Source organism: Lepidochelys olivacea (assembly GCF_965140295.1).
Source record: "Lepidochelys olivacea isolate rLepOli2 genome assembly, chromosome: 1".
NCBI classification, from domain to species: Eukaryota; Metazoa; Chordata; order Testudines; family Cheloniidae; genus Lepidochelys; species Lepidochelys olivacea.
In genome coordinates, this window is record NC_140411.1 from 45,810,856 (window position 1) to 45,833,521 (window position 22,666).

General features: G+C 41.4%; 1 protein-coding gene across 3 annotated transcripts in view; it reads left to right on the top strand.

Annotated features, from left to right (window-relative positions):
- CDK8 (cyclin dependent kinase 8) overlaps window positions 1-22,666 on the top strand; it is a 197,480-nt gene that overhangs the window by 166,710 nt on the left and 8,104 nt on the right. For all 3 annotated transcript variants that reach the window (XM_084624927.1, XM_084624926.1, XM_084624928.1), the window contains 2 exons: window positions 2,632-2,701; window positions 4,191-4,263. In XM_084624927.1, coding sequence (XP_084481053.1) covers window positions 2,632-2,701; window positions 4,191-4,263 — 143 coding nt within the window. The remainder of the gene's footprint in view (window positions 1-2,631; window positions 2,702-4,190; window positions 4,264-22,666) is intronic.

A 22,666-nucleotide genomic window follows, 5' to 3' on the forward strand; every position in this document is an offset into this window, starting at 1 on the left:
CCAAGTGAAATTTTGTATTACTACTACTACTGATAGGATTGACTTTGTAACATCTGTGTGTATATTCAATATTTTACCATATTTAAAAGGATTGAATTTTCTTACAGGGAAATAAAAACGTGAGCAGTATTTCTGCGTGTCTCCTCCGTGTTGTGTCTTAGATACTTTAAACTTTGCAGAGGACTGACAGATATAGGCAAAAAGTATTGCACCCCACTGGTAAATCTTTAGCAAATGTTTAATTATTGTAAAAATTAATGATTTTTCATTTTCAGTTTTCTGTTGTGGCAGAAAATATACTAGTGTGTCTTGATTTGGAAAAACTGCTTTAGTTTAACCAGAAAACTGAGGGTCAGGCCTAAGCCCAGACCCAAAGCAAATTCCAAACAGCGAGCCTCTTGCTATGCCTTCTCCTCAACCCCTGGTAATACCTTGTTTAGATGCCCCTGAACATCTGTTGGGTTAATGGGATGTCTTGTGGTGTTTATGTGGCTACTGGTGTGTTGTCAAAATGATAGAGGCCTTATTTTAATATTTGATCCCTCTCTCCTCATTGTGTGTGTTCCCTCCTCATCCAGAGTCCATTCAACAGGCTTCTACTAATAGTCTTGTTCTTCCACCACCTTGTTAGACTCTCCTCATTGGCTTCCTGTCTCTTATTACAAGAAGTTCAAACTCTGTCCCCACTGTCATATTCACTCCCTAGTTACTCTTCCTTTTTTTTTCTGAACACTTCATTTCCATTTCCCACTCTTGGTTTCATGCCTTCCATCATGCTACTCCCAACTTGTGGAACAATCTTTCTTTCCCCATCTATCTAGTGTGCCTTCTCTTTCCTCCTTCAAAAAAATCTCCTTAAAGCTGATATCTTTAAGCAATCCATTCTTCTCTCACTATTAAACTATTTTTTTCATCTTTATCTTGCTTTATTTAGACTCTAAACTCTTTTGGTGCAGAGATTTTGTTTGTGAAGTTCTATGTAAATATATAGTACTGTATTAATGTTTTGTAATAAGTTTGGATTGGATTGTGTAAAAGTTGATCTTGGTTTGAAGGTCCCCATTTCTTACCCAAGAATATATTTGTTTATCATTTTATTACTTTAAAACCTTTTCTTGTATCATTTGCCATTATAAAACCGTTAATCTGGTGCAAAAGCCAGACAAATATGAGAGGGAGGAAAAGGAAATACAAACAAAATACAAAGCAGGAAACAATTAGATAAATTCCCTCCGTAGTTGTTTCTAGATTTTTATTGACCTCATCTTCTATCCAGATGGACCAACAAAGTCCTCAGTTTTTCAGGTTGATGTCGATTCTCTGTCATTAATGCCATGCAATCATAAACAGTTGTAAAGTTCAGCAGCTCGTAAAATTCCAGGAGTACAAACCTAAATTATACAGATGGGTAGATTTTTCAAATACATAGCTACAGGAGACTGTCATACAGTCTCTAGGCCAGAAACATGATTCTTTGTCTGCAGGAAAATGGTAAATGCCATCCCAGAGAACAGGAAAAAACTTAGAAGAAAAAGAAGCTACCAACTTGGAGCTTTGGGATTGACTATATGCTTAAAAATTATTTACAAAGTGAAAAATACATCACAAAGTTCAGGGTCACATTAAAATAGTTTTAAGTTATTTGGTGTTTTTTTTTTTGCCTTATATATTAATAAATTGAGAAATAGATTCCTTATACATAGTCTGTGCTTGATATATCTTAATAATTGCTAACATATATCCTTTAATTACACCATGTTTCTGGGATAGAATTGGCTAAAACTTTTATATTTGTTGAAGGGAGGTTGCAGCTGTAGTGGCTGCTGCAGATTATGGGTAATGCCATCCCAAGCACCCCAATGGCAAAACAGATGACGCAGAACCACTGCACTAAGCCATCAGGAACTTGGGGCAGTTAGAACAGGAAAGGCTGAGAGGAGGAAATGATACAGCTACTGATTTCCTTTTGGGTTCTCTGATATGGTGGTTGTGATTGATCTTGGTGGGTTTGACTTGGTGTGAATCACTTCTCCAAGGCAACTTTTTAGGAGGAGTGGAATATACTGCATCTTTGGGCCTCATTATCCATCTTAGTGAGCAATGAAGGTAGTTCCTGTGGGTTGGGACTGACTCAAGCTGGCTTGTCAGTGTGTCTTTGTGATTTCCTGTTAGATCAAATTTGTCACCCTGATACAAACTCCTTAAAAAATAAAAGAACCTTAATCAAAATCTTGTATTGCTACTTTCTCAATTACCTTAACGTCAGTATCGTCTTTAAATAAATGAATAAAACCTGATCTGGGAGGATGCTAATTGGAACATGATCAATTCCTGCTGGCATGTTAGTTTCATGTGAAATCTTGTACATAGTTTAGCAACTATTATTGCAGTTGGGGGTGGTATTTAAGGTTCTTAAATTAAGGAGTTAATTGGCACATTGTCAGAACCTGTTCCATTATTGTCCATTGTGAAGAGATACTGAGGGCATTCAAGGAATGTAGAGACTAGGACAAAGCCAGGTTAGGTATGTGGGAAGAGAAAAATAAGATTAAAAAGAGATTTTGAATTGTCTTTTCCTCTATATACAAAAGAAGGCATATGAGAAAGTACTAATGCATGTTGATCTTGCAGATAAAGATTGGGAGGACATAAAAAAGATGCCTGAACATTCAACATTAATGAAAGATTTCAGAAGAAACACGTAAGTTAAAGTTTTGCTGAGCTTTTTAGAGAGATTAGTTGTCTATTTCATCTTAATTATAATTACCTTATTTAAAAATACTTTGCTGTAGTAGGCACCATCTTATAACCATATGGTAAAGGATGAATATGAAATTATTATGGCTTAGATGATGGAGGAAATACTTAATTATATTTAAATGAAATTCCTTAAATACTAGGATGCTTAAAACTCAGTATACTGTGGCTGTTCAAGTGTAGAAAATGTTAGAAGCCAGATACTGGTTATCCAGAAAGCACTGTTTAGTGAAATGAGAAGTAAAGTGGCAAATGTGAAATTGATGATATATGTGAGCGGAACTGGATGACTCTTGAGGTTGCTAATCACAGCCTTTCATAGATGTTACAACTTCAGATTTGTATCAAATCTATGGTGATGGAAAATTGTTCCTTTGTGATAAATATGTCAAAAGAGTTGGTGGCCTGACTCTACTTCCACACAAACTGTCAGCACAACTGGCAGTCTCAGGCTTGGTCTACACTAACGAGGATCTAAGTTACGCTTGTTAAGTTGCATAAATGATGTAACTGAAGTCGAAGTAGCTTAGATGGACTTACAATGGTATCTGCATCACACATGTTCTCCCGTCTACATAGCTTCCGCCTCTCGGAGAGGTGGAGTAGTGAAGTTGATGGGAGAGTGCTCTGCCATCAATTTATCGCATCTTCACTCGACTCACTAAATCGATGCCCGCTGGATCGATCGCAGCAGTGCCGATTTAGCCAGTAGTGAAGACAAGCTCTCAGTACTTGGGTCAAAGCTAAATAGGGGGTGAAGGCAAGGGGGGGTCTCTTAGAACTGGGTTTAGTCACCTTGAAAGAGTAGTTTGGCTTTGTCTGCAGTAGAGAACTGAACGGTTCCTACTTGAACCTGTTGGATAGAAACAATTTAATACAAATGGCTTAATGTGTCCACACTCACCAGGCAGATTCTGACCTGTTGCAGTTTAGCCTTGTGACTGAACTACTATGTTTTAAACAATAGCAGTTGCATTGCCTCTGGGCACCTATTCCAAAAGCAGTGAATTTTGGGAGATTCTGAAAGGCAACCCATTGTATTGTTAGGGCAGTGTTGAAAAGGCTGACTAAATATTTAAGCCCCATGCACGCTGGCACTAAAACAGTATAGACTGATAAAATGATATTTAAACTTGCTGAAAAGGAAGCCTAATCGAAATAGGATTTGAGATGCATGATCATTCAGAGCACTTTTGTTTGTGGTTGTTTTGTATGTTTTACAAGCATGCTAGGAGGACAAAAGTGTTATTTCTCTAATGTCAACAAGGAAGCCTCCGCTGCCGGTGCCTGTGCCTTACCTGTTCAGTAGACAAAAATGGAGCTTTAGTCTCCAGAGCTGTCAGTCAACATCTTTCATAAGCACTAGGTTAACTTTCTCTAAAAATGCCCAGTACTAACATTGAAATATACAATACTTTTTTTTTTTTTTTCAGGTATACCAACTGCAGCCTTATCAAATATATGGAAAAACATAAAGTTAAACCAGATAGTAAGGCATTCCACTTGGTAAGCTTCTGGTAATCATATCAATTGAAAGAGCCACATATATGTTAGCAGTGGTCAAATTTGGGGCTGGGCTGGTGCCAAATGCTCTTTCACTGAATTTATTCGCAGTGCTCCAAACTATTAACATGTATTTCCCGAACTGGAAACACTGCAGAGTACTTCTCATTTATTGCTCCTGACTAAGAGAATAATTGCATGAAGAATTTAACTGGTTTGGAACTTGAATACAATACATCACAGGTTTTTTATATTTAATAATCATGGTAAATTTGTGGTTTTATTTTTGTTACTGTAGTTCTGTTTTTAATGCACTTTACTGCTTTTTCATTTGCGTGTATTTTAAAAAAGCAAATTAAAATCTATTTGTGATACAAAAAATCATTAAATCTGGAAGATGCATATTGATTTGAATATTTTCCTTATTTAGCATATCAGATATGTACTCTGGGAAATATTGTATTAAACTTTGAAAGTTTAGTTTATCAAATTTAAAGAGCCTGCTTCCTAGAGGCACAACTCTTTTTTAGTGGCTTATTTATAGATACTTCCTAGTAAAATGTTCTTCTCATAAGCTGTGATAGCTGCATACCAAAATGTTTCCTCACTAAAACTCTGACTCAGCAATGTACTTACGCTTTTGTATAACTATAAGGACATAAGTAGTCATATTGCTTAAATAACTTGCTGAATTGGGGACTGATTTTTTTGTGTTGTTTTCAAACGGATATATTGTAGAACTGTTGATACATTGCTTATATTTAAAGAGCATTTAGGCAAATTTAAAAACCTAGACATAAAGTACTGCTGACCTCTGTCAGCAGGTTTAAAGAGAAACAAATCTATCGATTTAACTTGGAGAATTCCAGCATCTTCTTTCCAATGTAAAGATATAGATATATACAGGTTTCAGAGTAACAGCCGTGTTAGTCTGTATTCGCAAAAAGAAAAGGAGGACTTGTGGCACCTTAGAGACTAACCAATTTATTTGAGCATAAGCTTTCGTGAGCTACAGCTCACTTCATCGGATGCATACTGTGGAAAGCACAGAAGATCTTTTTATACACACAAAACATGAAAAAATGGGTGTTTACCACTACAAAAGGTTTTCTCCCACTCTCCTGCTGGTAATAGCTTATCTAAAGTGATCACTCTCCTTACAATGTGTATGATAATCAAGTTGGGCCATTTCCAGCACAAATCCAGGTTCCCCCCCCCCCTCTACCTCCCCTCACACACACACAAACCCACTCTCCTGTTGGACAGTCTCTACATAAAAGAATAAATGGACAAAAATCAGATGTCAAGAAGTATAACATTCATAAACCAGTCGGAGAACACTTCAATCTCTCTGGTCACACGATTACAGACATGAAAGTTATGATATTACAACAGAAAAACTTCAAAACCAGACTCCAGCGAGAGACTGTTGAATTGGAATTCATTTGCAAATTTGTTAAACCCTGGATTTGTGCTGGAAATGGCCCACCTTGATTATCATACACGTTGTAAGGAGAGTGATCAATTTAGATAAGCTATTACCAGCAGGAGAGTGGGAGAAAACCTTTTGTAGTGGTAAACACCCATTTTTCATGCTTTGTGTGTATAAAAAGATCTTCTATACTTTCCACAGTATGCATCCAATGAAGTGAGCTGTAGCTCACAAAAGCTCATGCTCAAATAAATTGGTTAGTCTATAAGGTGCCACAGGTACTCCTTTTCTTTTTATAGATAAATACATCCCCCTCATTCAGCTGGTGGGCAGAGGCGTGGGCAGGCAGCTCTGCGTGCTGTCTCCACCTCCAGGTATCGCTCACGCAGCTCCCACTGGCCGTGGCTCTTGGGAGCCCCCCAGGTGAGCACCGCCCAGAGCCTTTCACACCCTGTCACGTGCCCTAACCCCCTGCCCCCTCCCACACCCAAACTCTGCTGCTGCTGTGGGGAAGAGGGGAGGCACGGAGCCAGGTAGGGAGCCTCCCAATGTCTGCTCTTCCCCCTCCCCCCCCCAGCACCAGCTGCCTGGCCACGCCTCCACCTAGGAGCTGAGCGAGGGGGATGTTACCACTTCTGGGGAGTCCCCCAGGTAAGTGCCGCCCACGAGCCCGTCTCACCCTGTCCGGTGCCCCTGCCAGCTCCCACACCCAAACTCTGCTGTGGGGGACCCCGCGGAAGCACGAGACTGCCCCAGCAGCGGCTGATGTGCCTGGTGCAGGGGCTACCTGAGCTGCCCCTGAGCCAGGCACATCGGCCGCTGTGGTGGTCATGGAAAGTCATGGAATCCATGACAAACTCGCGGCCTTATCTATAAGTGAATAATACTCCTTTGACAAGTGCTGTTGGACATGAAGTTTTAAATAGTGAGATGGACAATACAACATCACTGATGTACTAGTCTCTGATTATTGTGATTTGAAGTGGGGTTAATTATAGTTTGTAGAATTTGGAGGCCTAAGATACTTCCAATAATTCCAAATGCTTTTGTCTTCCTTTAGAAGAGATGCACTGCCTTCTGCCTGCAAGTTTGATTACATTTGACATTACTGTAGGCAAAATATTTCACTGCTAGCTCTACATAGTAATACAAAATCTTACAGAAGCACAGAATTGCTAGTTAAGAATAACTGACAAATTTCTCTCCCCCTTCCCCCCAACATACACCATTTTATCCTAATTCTACAGCATGTAAAAGAGGTCACTTAATCAAGTTTTCAGATCTCCATTAGGCAATCTAATAGCAAATCCAATTATGCAAATTTTAGTGTCAATCTTGGTAACTGATTCATACTGATCACTTCAGCATTAGGTAATGCACTTATCATATAAACCCAAACTGCTTTTCATTCCTTGCCAGGAGCCAAAAATCCCTACTTTTCCCTACCTAACTGCCAAAATCTCTAGTTTCCTCTTGACAGCTTCTGTAGTACAGTTAAGCATTTCCAGTACAAAATTCTGGACCACTTTGAAAATTAAGATTAAAAATGTATGGGCAGCATAACACAAATTTAATATAAAATTAAATATCACTGGGAATACTGTAGTGATTCTATTATTCATTTTCATATTTAATTCCTCGGGGCACAACTGGAATTAAATCAATTTTTTAATTTATCTGAAGCTGCTGCATTTCCAGTCTGCTGCAAGGGTCTTCTACAAAATGTAGGTCAAGCTTTCCATGTACTACAGGTCTTGATAATAAGCACTTTTAATATCCCACACAATAAGACAATGGGTCACTTTGGTTCAGAGCAAATTAGCTTAATTGAAGAAGGGTGAATGGTCTGGCCAAGTTCGCCTGAAAACTTCTCCTTTGTTTTCCAAATCTTGAAGGTCTTGAGATTCATTTTGCTGTTCAGTGGAGACAGTAAGTCACAAAGTAATCATGGATAGAATGTGCTCACAAAATGTTTTGTATTTGTCCTCCCTCTCGTCTCCGCCATGGTATCACTACAGGGCAGCAATTGTTGAGATACCTTAACAGTGTATGTCTTATCTCTAATGTTTTTGGATTTCCATCCCAAAAGAAGGGATTAAAACAGGGTGCAAGATCAGGGCTATCCATACTAATTCCACCAGAGCTTTTGGGACAAGCTCCAGAGGGAAGATTGAGTCTGAATATGTTCATGCAATTACACATTGATTTTTCCCTCTTGAAGTTGGCATTTCTTTGGAATTGTTCCCCTGACTCACTCCCCCTTTGTTCCTCTTCAGCTTGATGCATTAAGGTGAGGCGCCCTCTTAGAGACAAAGAACTAGCTTTGGTACCCCTACTCTGACCTTGATCGCAGAGTGTGGTCCTTTATAGTACACAGTGTGGTTGCTCCTCTGTTGCTTGCTTTGGGGGCAAGCCCTCTTTATAGTCTAGCTGTTGGTAAGGATTGATCACCAGAGGGTGAATCCTGCTGTCTAGTTTCTAAACAGCAACTAGTCCCAGTGAGAAGCCTCTCATCTGTTATCCCTTCAAATTCTATAAGTGGGGGTTTTACCCCACTGAACTCAGCCCTTACCCACTAGTCTTATTTGCAATCTCTTGTTTTGAGGGAACATGGATTGTAAAGGAGTTCAATGAGGTTTAAGGTTATTGATTCCAATAAGAATCTTGTTCTTATTTTCAGCTCATGTTAACTTTACTCTTTTGGAATTTAAATTGAATTGTTCTGCCTAATGTTTCATGTGGGCCTAGACATTGGTAGGGTCTCTTTCTGCCACTCCCCCAAAGTCTCTGTCTGATAGATTTGTGGTGATGGAATCTAGCTCTTCAGGTTGAAAGATGCCTTAATTTAATTCCTGTTCCAAAGGGTAAAAGGAAAATTGTCCCATCAGTTTGTGATAGACATAGCAGAACACTAGAAGACTCAGTCAGTTCCCCAACACAATCTGCAGCAAACCCATGAAATCAGACTCTATGGGATCCATGAAAATCCTCTGCTCTCTCTGCACCAATCCCCTCCCAGACCTACTCAAAACTCCTCTTTTTTATTATGCACGTGTTCTTAGGCAAACTCCCCAGTACCCTCAAAGACCCTCTTTTCTCTCTCTCTCTCTCTCTCTCTCTCTCAACCAGATCAGACAAAACACTTGCATAATTTCTTTATATTTTATTATACTACTTTCTGACATCCTAATGTAATTAGAAAGTATCCCAGAACCCAGAATCTTCTTCGAGTAGTTCCTATGGGTGTTCCACTGTAGGTGTGCTTGCGTTCCTGCACTGCTGATCGGGGAACTTTGGTAGCAGTGTCTGGTAGACCCACACATGCTCTCTCTTTCCTTGCCACAAGGCTAGTCAGCACACGCGGGCTAACCCCATTGAGTTCCTTTTCAACCGCCCTGGGTAGAGACAGAGCTATTAGCAGTCCGTTAACGACTATTATCTCAACCTTACTTTTGTAGCCTAGAGCTTAGTTTTTAGTAGTAGTTGTTGCAGTGGGTCTTCTTTTCTCAAAAAAATAAAATAATAAAAAAAATCTATACCTATAAAGAGATTGTATTTGTTTTTCTTCCTGCCCTTTCTTGTTGCCCCCCCCCCCAACGGGGTATGCCTGGTTCTCTGGGCTTCAAGAAGTGCCTCTCATGCAACAAGGCTATCCCGTAGCAGACACACATTCACGATGCTTTCGTTGCCTTGGGGAAGGACATGTCTCTAAAATATGCTCTCTGCCAGCAGCTTAGACCTTGGTCTTGCAAGGACAGAGCTGAGGCAGAAGATTATATTCATAGAGGCACCCCTCACACCTTTACGGACCCACAACAAGAGTCACCAAGCAGATGTGAGTCTTCCCCACACCCCTCAACATCCAAGAGCTATGGGGTGAAGACATCAGCTGCTGCTGTCTCTCGTAAATCAAAAAAGAGAGCTGGAAGTCCCCCCAGTGAGCCACGAGCTAGCCGCAAACAATCCCCAGCATGGTTGGTATCCTCGATACTGTCTCCACCGGGACAGATCAAGCCTGAATACTCACGGCTCAGGACAGTCTACAGCGGCAGGTATCATTGATACACCTCCAGATTCAGTGGGCATGGGCACTGAGTCAACAGCACTGAGGGAGAAGGACAGGAGCAAGCACTTGAAGGCACTATCATTACCAACATCACATCTGGTGCGGGCAAGATCTCTGTCCTCCCTAGCACCACCAGTGGCACTGAGCTGGTCAGCACTGCTGCAGTTCCAGTAATCGAGGGACCTCCGTATAACTGGTGTGCCAGAGTCTCCTCTCCTCAGTACCGGGACCTCCACACCGGGTCTTTGTCCAGCACAGAAGTCTTACCCATTGCTTTGCCACGCTCCCCTGCTCTCTAGTGCAGACTCGGATAGCGAACCAGAGGAGGGGGTTCTCAATAATCCTCCCATGTTCCCTACAGTGCCAGATATTAACAGGGTCCCCGGGCATATCCTCATATGGCCCCACAACTGTTATCCTGGTACGGTCAATCATGGACACCACCACCGAGCTCTATGCGACCACCACCCCAGTGGCCATACTGGGACCCCTGGGCTCTACATACTGCCCCCATACCTCTGGGGCTCCTAGCCCCACCCAAGAACCCTGAGATGTGCTCCCTCGGGCATGTCATCCAGGGCTTCAGAAACTCCAGGAGAAATCCTGGAGAATCATAAGAGTGATTTTGAGGAAGAGGCGACTCCAAAGACCACATCCTTTTCCATCTCAGATGAGGCTGTCATGCCTCCCGCACCATCCCTGGCAGATTATTTTTGCCTCTTCCAGGATCTCACAAGGAGAGTTGCAGACTCTCTCCAGATATCGCTGGAAAAAGTCAAGGAGACACACCGCAAGCTCCTTGACATTCTCCATTCATCTTCCTTCTCAAAAATTTCCCTCCCTATTAATGAGGCTCTCCTTGATCCTTCGAAAACCAGATGGCATATGCCAGCATTGCTAACTCTGACATGCAAGCGGGTGGACAAAAGAGAGACAGAATTCCCGGCAAGAGGGACAGAATTCTTCTTCCACCCAACTTCATTGTTGTGGATGCTTTAAATACATTGTTTTAATGTGATTTAGATGGAATGCGAGTCTCTTAGCTAATGACTGCTGCTCTCCTAATGTGGCTGCTGACAAAGGCCTTACAATATGGCTACAGGAAAAGGCCTTATCCTTACAACGTGTTGGTTGAGGTGCCGATAGATCACTCCCCAAAACTTCTACAACCAACCATCGCTACCCACCCATTTGGCCACCGGCTGGCAGCGTTCTGCGGCACCTGGGAGCACACAACATCAGACCAATGGGTCTTAGAGATCATTTGTAAAGGGTACTCTACCCATTTTACCTCTCTGCCCCCTCCAAAACACCCTTCCCCGACCCTTCTCACAAGAGTTTACTATGACAAGAGGTAGATAGTCTCCTCGTTAAGAGCCAGAGAACCAGTACCTCAACATCTATGAAGCATAGGGTTCTACTCTTGCTATTTCCTAATACTCAATAGGAAGGGAGGTTAGAGATCCATATGAGACCTCAGTTTGTAAAAAAGTTTGTAAAAGCTCAAAAATTCAAGGTGGTCGTTTCAGCAATGATAATTCCAGTGTTGGAACAGGGAGACTTGTTTTCAGCCCTTGACCTTTAGGATGCCTACTTTCATATTTCAATCATACCGACTCACAGGTGATTTCTCAGGTTCATTCTTGGACAAGACCACTGCAGGGTGCTCCACTTCCGGCTATCATTGGCCCCGAGAATAATTTCCAAAATTCTCTCAGTGATGGCCTCCCACTTACATGCCTAAGGGGTCATGATCTATCCTTATCTGGACTATTGCCTCCTCAAAACCTGGTCTCTCCAAGAGGCTCACGGAGTCACCAAAGCTGCAATGTACTTGCTTATAGAATTGGGCCTACAGGTCAGTGCCTAGAAATCACCCCTCGCTCCAGTACAGTACCTGGAATTCATAGGCTCCAACCTCAACTGTTTACACGCCAGAGCTCTCCTACCTCAACACAGATTCCTCTCTCTGGCTACACTCACAGAGACCATTCAAAAGAGCCCACAGATATCAGCCAGAAACAGCCTACAACTCTTTGGGCATGTGTCAGCAGGCACAGTGGTAATACCTCATACCAGGCTTCACATATGGTGCCTTCATATTTGGTTCAACTCAGTTTACAGACCAAACAGAGACAGACTAGACAAATCCCTGTCACTACCCACAAGGGTCATAATTTCCCTAGACTGATGGAGAGGCCCAGCCAACATTTGCAAAGGGATCCCCTTCTTGCAAACCCCCTCCCCCCCGTTGTTGCTTCTCACCACCGACGCATCGCTCAGAGGGTAGGGAGCACATCTAAATGGCCTTACAACACAAGGCAAATGGTCTCCCTCAGAGATATCCCTTCACATCAACCTGTTCAAGCTAAGAGCAGTCAGGAATGCTTGCACCCAGTTCCTCCTCCTGATCAAAGGATCACACATGAGTCCATAAGGTGAATAACTTCTTCCCAGCACCAGTGAATTCCTGGGTTCTGTGATGCTCCCAGCAACACTTTTTTCCAATTTTCATAAATAGGGCAAATTTTCATAGGCTCTCTGGTTTCTCAGAGTCTTTTCCCCTTTTCACACTCTGATCCTTACACACACACACACCCTCCCCCCAGGTAGAACTTATCTGGGACTTCTCTAGGTTCTTCTTCCCATGTCGTCTATTTATCTCTTTTTTGTATATAATTTTTTATTTCTATTTTCTTTCCCTGAGTTCCCCTTATGTATGCCTATGGTCATGAGACAGTGCACCCAGCCACTCTGCTCCTACTATGCTAAACTGCAGAGTCCCTTCTGGAAAATTAGGTGAAACGTCATTTCCCTTCCCAGATACAATGCAGCTAGGCTCTGTGCTGATAGGATGACATCACAGTACAAAGCTGAAATGCTCTCTGCACTGTCTTTCCTTTCCCCCAGGGTTAGATAATGTTTACTCTTGTTTTTTGATGGAAAGTCTTTTACTAACAGATACTTCTGCACTCCCTGAGTGGAGCAGAAAATGTCTGAGTTTCAGTCTCTTCTGTGTCATGATAGTTATATAGTCATTCATCTCTGAATTTCCACTGTGTTTTCTATTTTCTCCTGCCAGTTTGTGATCCAATGTGCTTAGAACTCATCAGCGTCTTACTGATAGCTTCATAACCTAATAACCATAATGCTATGCCAGGATGTTGTTTTGTTTAGTTTGTGCTGTGAGACGCCATTCAGTGAATCGGCTCTCCCTCTTTCCTTTTCTGGTGCCTGAGTCAGTGCAAGAAGAGTTCCATTCAAACTGATACTTCACAAAAGCCATGTGCAGACCGTGAAGAACTGCTTGTGAATCTCATGCTGAAAGTTGAGTGTAAAACTATTGGAAAGACTTCCATCAGTGACTAGGTGCGACTGGAATTTAGTAAACCATTCTGTCAGTTATGCACAAAAGAAACAGTTGGCTTTGCAGTGCTAACAGGAGTAAAGAGCAATTGAAAAAAAACAATTTGTCACTAAAATAAACCAAAAACCAAATACAAGGAGTAGACATGGAGTTAGAAGATTCCATTTTTATATAGTCACTTTTCAAAGTAGATTCACACTTGTTTATAAAAGCAACAATGGTTGGAAAATACAGCAGTCCACATACTGAGTGATGTAAGTAATGAGAGCCCATTGCCTTGTGCGCCTTTCTTTGCATGGCTTCATCGTTCAATAAAGCATTAAGTTCAGAATTTTCATCTTTATCTCCTAAGCCGACTATGGGATTTGCCTAGGTAGGTGAACGACCATCTCATTCTACACAACTTCCCCCGTCACAGTTACGTTCCACTGTATTAATGGAACTGTCAGAGAAGGTGAAACTCATATGTGTGGAAAGCACGGTTCTCGGTGTATATGGCACTTGGTCTTGAAACTACTACATATCTCACCGCTTTTAGATTGAATGGAAACCCCACGACTTTGACCTACTCTTCTCATAATAAAACAAAAATATATACTGTGAGAGCTGGAGAAAATGAGAGAATTTCTAGGCCTTGTCTAGAAATATTGCATCAGGAATGGAAGCAACTCTACTTCACACTGAGTTTGTCCACTTTAATGTTTGTGTGGACATATTCTTAGCTACTCCACTTCTGACAGTCATCCAACTACTATACCCCACACTGCATTGCTTCACAATGGATGAGCTTGTTTCTGTGCCCTCCACTTTTCTGGGGTCATCTTGACTGATGTCATCTCTGTTTAAAGGGTGGCAAACAGCCAGGAGTACCGCTTTTCCATACCAGTATTCAGTAGTAATGAGTTCACACACCAGAGTATCCATATCCATTATAGCAGCCATGCTCCCCCTTCCTCATGGTTCTCTGTAAACCCTTGCAGAAGTTCTGGACTTGATTGCTGTCTTTGGAAGAGCTGCATGTCCAGTCCCATCTGTAGAAGAGTCGCTGGAATATAGACATCTACAAGATACTATTAGAGCAAATAAAGAAGAGGGGCTCTCCTGGAGATGTCCCAAATGCCTAGTCAAAACAAAGGAGCTCTGGCAAAAGTACCTAGCACAAGGGACCTCTGGAAATGCTCCCACTACCTGCTCATATTCTGATGATCTTGACTGTGTTTTGCAAGGAATGTCACCAGCAAACCTGAGAATTATGTGGTGGATAGTTATCCACAAAAGACCCCAGACAAAACAGAAAGCATCCAAGACAACATGGCAACACCCCAAATCCCACCAAAAACCTGGAACCCATATTTGTCATGGACTCCAACCAGAAGGAGATTTATCAGGGTAGCCAAGAACTGTGAAACAGCAGATTTGGACATTACATGATAACCTCATGTGGACACATTGCTGTGGAGAAAATCTCTACCAGCAGCCAGACTGAAATTGCTGCAAAGGGGAGCTCTACCCGTAAATATTGTGTTCAGTATTATGACATAACTGCTTTGGGTGGTTTAAACTACTTTTTCTTTCCTGACACCATACTTGACAGAGCTGGGAGTCTTCCACCTACTTGCATTTAACATCCCCCTCCCCAGCATGCTCAAAATGGTATCTACACTGGAGACTTATAGCTGTTAAGTTTTATTTCTCTACAGTATGAAATCCTGCAACCACTAGCCACACTTATCACCTCCATACCACCCTTCTCAAGCTGCTTCCCATTCGTTCTCCCTTCCTCCCATTCATCCCTAGGTCAAAAAGTCAGCACCAGAGGAGCTTTAAATAAATAAATCAAACACATTGCAAGGCAAGCATGTTTATTTTAGAGGAAGATCCAGAAAGAGGAAAAAATAGTAGAAAAGGTACATTGGTTCATTTTCATCATTGCATTCAGTTTTAGTAAAGTTGAGATTTCTTGAGGTATTTGGCCCAAAACAGGTGATAGACACATTTCAGAAGGGATAAGACATTAAAAGGCATTTGGCTTTTAGAACAGCTAGTCCAGAACTCTTTTAACTTTGAAGTGTACTTTATGTAGGTATTATAAAAGAGAACTTAAGGCAAAGATAGTGGTGTGTCTTGTCATGCACCACACTGGAATGCACAGAAGCTCTCTCAGGATTGCCCATATATCTAGTGTAGAGGTCAGTAACCTTTTAGAAGTGGTGTGCCGCGTCTTCATTTATTCACTCTAATTTAAGGTTTCGCATGCCAATAATAAGAATCCATGCGATCCGTGCTGAGCTGCGCCCCTCTTGGCCTTGTCTGCACCCCTCACAGCTCCAGGCTGGGGCCAGAGGGCCACAGCTGGGGGCAGCTGCAGAGCCCCGTGCCAAGGCCAGGAGCAGAGCCCCAGGCTGGCAGCCAGGACCCCAGGCCAGCAGCAGAGCCCCCCGGACTGGTGGCCAGAACCCGGGGCTGGCAGCGAGCTGAGGGGGCTGGCAGCTGGAACCATGGCTTGCAGTGTGCTGGCGGCTGGTACCCCAGGCCAGCAGCGGAGCCCCTGGGACTGGTGGCCATGACCCGGGGCTGGCAGCAGGCTGAGTGGGGCCGGCGGACGGAGCCCCGGCTGCCAGCGGAGCCCCTGGACCAGTGGCCAGGACCCGGGCAGTGTGAGCGCCACTGAAAATCAGCTTACGTGCCGCCTTTGGCACATGTGCCATAGATTGCCTACCTCTGATCTAGTGTTTCTGTTCCACTCGTGCACCATGTACGAGATAAATAGGCGTGTTGGTAAATAGGAATGCTGTGTATCTTCCTGGTTTGCCCATTGCTTCAGGATTTTCCTCAGGGTAACATCTTCCAACGTGAGGATAAGCCTGCAGGGTTTCACATGGAATAACTAGCTGGCTGACTGCTGCCCCTATTCACACGTTCCTGTAGCCCTCCACCTACCTGAAACCAGCATAGACAACCAACTATCTTCACACCTACTCAAACTAGCACAGTTACTCAACCTTTGTTATAGAGGGCCTATACTAGAAGGGAAGTAATTTGACAAAACAATTTACCATTTCAAAGGGAACCTCTGCATGGGAGGAGAAGATGGGAATGACATTCCAAAATTGTGGAAAATAAATATTTTATCATTGTTGGCCTGGAGACTAGGATTGGTGCAATAAATACTTGTGCTTTTTCTGACTTTCCTTAGCACCTGTAATGCCATGGTGCTCCCAAGAAGGGGAGATATCACCTACAGAGAAGGTGACAAATCTCTGAATGGGAGGTAGGGAGAAGAAACAAGAGAGGATCTGTTCCAGGAACTATTAAATTCATCCCAAAAGAAGGCCATGAAGGCAGAGTTGTGGAGGAATGGTTTTCTTGGTGCATTCTCTAAGGATCAAAAGAGATCACATGGCCCTGGAAAGGGACATGATGCAGACCATGTACAGGCAAACACCTGTGATGGTGCACATTTGTTACAAAGGTCAAGATTTGCACCTCAATCGTCCAATGTCCTCTAAAATAAGTTCAGTCAACCTAATTATAGGCCCTTCCCACAACAATCAACCCCAGGAGATGGAGGAAGAGAAACCTTTTGAGATCATCACCTACAGCACTCCTTGACCATGCCTCCATTCCATTGGTCTTAAGTTTGCATCACATTCTTGCTTAATTGTTTTTGCTTTTATTCAAGATGCAGTTTACCTGTAAAAAGAAAAGGAGTACTTGTGGCACCTTAGAGACTAACAAATTTATTTGAGCATAAGCTTTCGTGAGCTACAGCTTACTTCATTGGATGCATGCAATGGCAAATGCAGGGGGGAGATTTTATATACACAGAGAACATGAAACAATGGGTGTTACCATACACACTGTAATGAGAGTGATCAGGTAAGGTGAGCTATTACCAGTAGGAGAGGAAAAAAAACCTTTTGTAGTGATAATAAAGGTGGGCCATTTCCAGCAGTTGACAAGAACGTGTGAGGAACAATGGCGGGGGAGGGGGGTGGTAAAACATGGGGAAGTAGTTTTACTTTGTGTAATGACACATCCACTCCCAGTCTTTATTCAAGCCTAATGTTATGGTATACAATTTGCAAATTAATTCCAATTCAGCAGTCTCTTGTTGAAGTCTGTTTTTGAAGTTTTTTTGTTGAAGAATTGCCACTTTTAGGTCTGGAACCGAGTGACCAGAGAAGTTGAAGTGTTCTCCGACTGGTTTTTGAATGTTATAATTCTTGATGTCTGATTTGTGTCCATTTATTCTTTTATGTACAGACTGCCCGGTTTGGACAATGTACATGGCAGAGGGGCATTGCTGGCACATGTTGGCATATATCACATTGGTAGATGTGCAGGTGAACGAGCCTCTGATAGTGTGGCTGATGTGATTAGGCCCTATGATGGTGTCCCCTGAATAGATATGTGGACAGAGTTGGCAACAGGCTTTGTTGCAAGGATAGGTTCCTTGGTTACTGTTTTTGTTGTGTGGTTGCTGGTGAGTATTTGCTTCAGGTTGGGGGGCTGTCTGTAAGCAAGGACTGGCCTACCTCCCAAGATCTGTGAGAGTGATAGGTCGTCCTTCAAAATAGGCTGTAGATGAATTTTTGAATTTAAATGTTCAAGTTTTTTTAAATCAGGTTTGTTTTTGTTAAAATTGTTTTTAACTAAAATAGTTAAATAAAATATTTTAAAAAAATTAAATCGACTGTCAGCCAGGTCAACATGAGAAACTTAAAATATTGGCTTCTGCAGCTGACTCTGTCATCTTCACCTTCATTTCCTGTTTGTTCATAATCTGGAAAAGAAAAACAAGGTTTTCTGCTTTTTCAGGTCCCAAATGATTTCTCAAATTTGGAGTGAATTAGTCCAAAGGAAGAAAATTTTCTTTCTACACCAGCAGAAGAAGCTACTGCTGTTAAAAGTGAAATTATCACTTCAGCAATCTCTGAATCCAGTTCACTGGTGTGACTTCCTTTAAAACATGATCAGCAAACATATATTTCTTGAATGGTTCACCCTTAGCTCTGAAGTTTATTATAGTTGGCATTATGGAGGGATGATTGCTGGATGTCCATGTCATAGCCAACTCCTCTTTTTCAGCAGTTAAGGTTTGACCCTGGTACCCAGTACTGAGAATATTTGCAAGAAAATGAGCTGGAGATGGTGCTTGTCCCATTCGTTTTTTTAATTCTCGTAATTTAACTCTGTCATTGCATATTTCTCTTTTTAAGATCTCACTTAGTTCCTTCCAAATTTCAACAGCGTCAGCAATAAAACATTTCCCTGCATTTTGTTGAAGGCTACAGAAATAAGCTTCAGGGTACTCAGCATGTGTTCAACATTGCTCTTAAGCCCAATGTTGAGAACTTTGGCTGTGACAGTGCCATCTATTTTTTCACAATTTTTTTCACAAACTGTCATCACATTAGACCAGATCTTGATATAGTGCTCAAAACAGTCCACTACTGAGTTCCATCGCACATCTTATGGGAGAGTTAGCTTGGTTCCTCCCACTTTTTTCAGAGCAGCTGCTGCAAAGTGGTTGTTACAGAAGTATTTTGCAATTTCAAAAACCTTAGCCTTTATTTCTGGAACAGTGAAGTCTTTGGCTAGGAGGTGCATCAGATGAGCACTGCAACTGTGTGTTGTTAGCTTGGGACTCTCTTCTCAATAATTTCTTCTCATCTTGGATACATTTGTAGCATTATCTGTGACCAAGCTGCATACTAGACATTTGAACTTTTTTTAAGTTTGTTATAGCTTTTACTGCTACTTCTTATAAGTATTCTGCTGTGTGTACATTTCCTGATGTATCAATTGTTTCTGTAAGGAAGACATTCCCTTCTTCTGTTGTCACACAAGCACATACAACAGGATTAGTGTGGGCATTGCTCCACCCATCAAGACTCAGGTTAACAATTTCACCCTCTAGACCTTTTGCACACTGCTCAATTTCTTTCATACACTATATCCAGAAATTTGCCTGCAACATCTGCTCTGTTGGGTGGACTGTATCCTGGTTTTAATGACTGACCCATGTTAATGAAGTGTGGGTTCTCAATCAAAAAGAAAGGAGAGTTTGTTACATAAACAAACTGGGCAATTTTTTAATCAATTACCTCTTTTTGTAATCTGCTGGTTCTTATCACAAATTTATGTATAGTTGTTTCTGGATGACAGATTTTTTTTTTTCTTTTTGCTACAGGTGATATACTGTGGCTATGTGACATGTGCTGAGACTGAAACATCATCGTTGGCAGATAACTCTGAAACTATAAAAAGAAAAGGAGTACTTGTGGCACCTTAGAGACTAACAAATTTATTTGAGCATAAGCTTTCATGAGCTACAGCTCACTTTATCGGATGCATTCAGTGATGAAATGAGCTGTAGCTCACGAAAGCTTATGCTCAAATAAATTTGTTAGTCTCTAAGGTGCCACAAGTACTCCTTTTCTTTTTGCGAATACAGACTAACACGGCTGCTACTCTGAAATCTGAAACTATCGAAAATCATGGTGATCTTGAAGGTGGATAGTCTTCAGAATCCTGTATGTTGAGGATGGATTCTCCTAAACAAAATAAATCAATGCAGTTATTTAATTATTATTACCATACTGCTCATTTAGTATTACTCATTGCATTCACTGACACTCAGTTCTATTTTAAAGGTGAAATTGTAAAAGGAAGATCTGCCTATTTCAGCTATTTATTTTTTATCACAACTGCATCTAAAATGATAGTGCCATAGAGTAACAATTATATTTTTTTTGCTCAAACATGAGAATTCAAGAATAGTCCAGAAGGAAGACAGGCAGTTCTTAAGAAAGAAGTATGAAATAAAAAAGTTTACCAACCTGAAGATCGTGCATGTTCAGATATGTTCCTTTCATTGTCTTCAACGCAGCTTCCTCCTGAGAAGGAACACTTCTCATGATGTTGCTTCATTCGGGCAACCAGGCCTTGCATTTCTTTGTTGCAATATTTGCATTTTGCAGGCATGCCTGTCTTGCCCAGAGGTAGAGGAATTTCATTAAAATATTCCCAAAACTGGGTCTCTTTTATGGCCTACTGCCATTATAGTTTTCCCTTCTAGTGAGAGAATGGTATGGTAGATCTCAAATCAATGAAGGCTACACTCAGAAAGACCTCAAGACTTCTGGAATATGCTGCTCAAACAGTTTCACTTTTTTTCTACTGCCTGTCCCTCCCTTCTCACATTTATCTCCAGACTCTCCTTGTCCTGATGTATTCCGCCCCCAACAATCTTATATTCATTGAACTTTTTGAAACTTTGCACTTTTAGAGAGAGGTAAGGGATTGACTCTGTACACAAATTTGCAGAGGGACAATAGGGTTGAGGTCTGTTATTTCTCACTTCTATATTATTTATTTAAAACATTTTTGCTTTAACAAGCATATTATCTCTGGAGACGCAAATCCACAGTTTGAGAACTGCAAAACTAAGCATCTCTGGTGGTATCTTCTAGTCTGAGCACTGAGTCCCATTGAGTAGATAGATTAACCTAAATAATCTGTACAGAAGCCCCTGGAACCCAATAAGGTTCATGAACTATTGGAACTCATTTACAAAACTTTTCTTAAACGTTACATGACTATATTGTCTGATACTATAGAATCAGAATTTATAATCCCTATTCCATGATGAGATATCTTTGAGCTATAATGTATCTTTAGGTTTTTTCCTCAAAAAGCATTTTATCAAAAAAATCTGATTTTTTTATTTTTTTTAAATCATTGATTTTTATCCACCCTGCTCAGCAGTGTCTCCTCCATGCTGCCTGACAGCAGTTCGAAAATGGCACTGACAAAATTAATGGATGCCAGCAGAGGAATATGGGGAGTTTGTTAATTTGAACCCTCCCCCACACATCCAAATTTCCTGCGTTTTCCAGTAGGCATCCACCTACTGAAAAATCATCCTACTGAAGAGGCATCCACAACAAGAAAAATCACAAAAACATGGATTTTTGTGGTGGAACAGTGCACCATGGAATATCTACCCAGAATACTGAGCAAATAGTGCAGAGCTGTGTGGATATAAAAAATAACAGATAGAGGCACCTTAGGCTGGCATGACAAACTGGTGTGGGTGCACTTCAGTTTGATGTAGTTAAATTGCTGCACTCACAGCGAACAAACTAATGCGATGTAACATCCCTGTGTCGACAGGGCCCTAATGTGTTCACTTTAGAATTTGTAATGTGCTGAGGATGCAATAGTTATCAATGCGATATAAATGCCCAGAGAGCTTCTGCAACATTACTGTGTTCCTCTCATAAAATCATGCTGATTGACTTTAAGAGCAATACCACACTTGGATATTTTAAGGGTTAGATCAATTATTCCAACTTGGACTGAATTTACACCTAAAGAGTTTGTGTCTCTGCCTATACATTTGAGATTATGTAACAGTCAGCTTTAAGACCAGTTTCTGCCTGCTGGCTAATCATTTCCTCAGAGCACATAACTTTGTTAGGAGTATTGAAAACCGTTTCCACCTAAATCCCTATTTTATTTCACTGTGATTAGGACAGTCTTGTTTTTTCCCCTCCCCTCTATATATACTGTTTTAGGATTTTGTACTGCTACCTGTTATGTAGAAGGCATTCAGATACTTACATAAAATAGATCGACAATAGCAAAATCCATAGAGAACTTCTTGGAGACAAAAAGAAGAGGAGGACTTGTGGCACCTTAGAGACTAACCAGTTTATTTGAGCATGAGCTTTCGTGAGCTACAGCTCACTTCATCGGACACTTGGAGACACTTGCTCTACTATCTTTTCTGGTTATAGAAAGCTCTGCTTGGGTTAGTGCTGTTTTGATTGGGGGGAAACGGAAAGAGAAAGAGAGAAGTGGGTTAGTTTTGAAAGTTATTCTAGTTATGATGGAAAAACTATGTCAAAGGGGAAGGTTTTGTAGTATTTCATGAAAGTAGTCAGGTTAAATTTCTCTGATTTCCTCTGGAAATATTCTTATACTTTGCTTTGTCCTTGGTGCTCTCATGCTTTGTGATCTGCATTGTCCCAGAGGAGCACGATTTTCTTAGCATTAGATGAAATATGGTCTTTAATGCAGCTGATACCTGATCTATTAGTTAGTATGAAGATTAAGACAATGACCTTAAACTGGCTATGGAAGTGGACTCTCACCCAGCTGAGGGACTAGAGCACAGGCTTGATGTGCTCATGGAGGAGGCGGGCAGCTGCATTTTGTTCCTGCTGGAGCCTTTCCATTGATTTCACTTGTAGTTTGAGATCAATAAATAAACTAAGATCTAAGATTTTGCTCATCCCCCTCATCTGAATACCATTCAGACATTTAAAATACAGTGAGCCTGCTATCCTCATAATTAGTACACGCACAGTGGATCACACTGTTTGTGAGTTACTTGGGCAGGTGGAGTTTCCTATCCCATCTAGAAATGCATTACCTTATGATTGCCACTTTCTGTGGTGGGTATTCAATGTCAATGGTGCTGTATAAATAGTACTGATAATGGGCTGTAGTAAATATGGGGCCTTGGTCA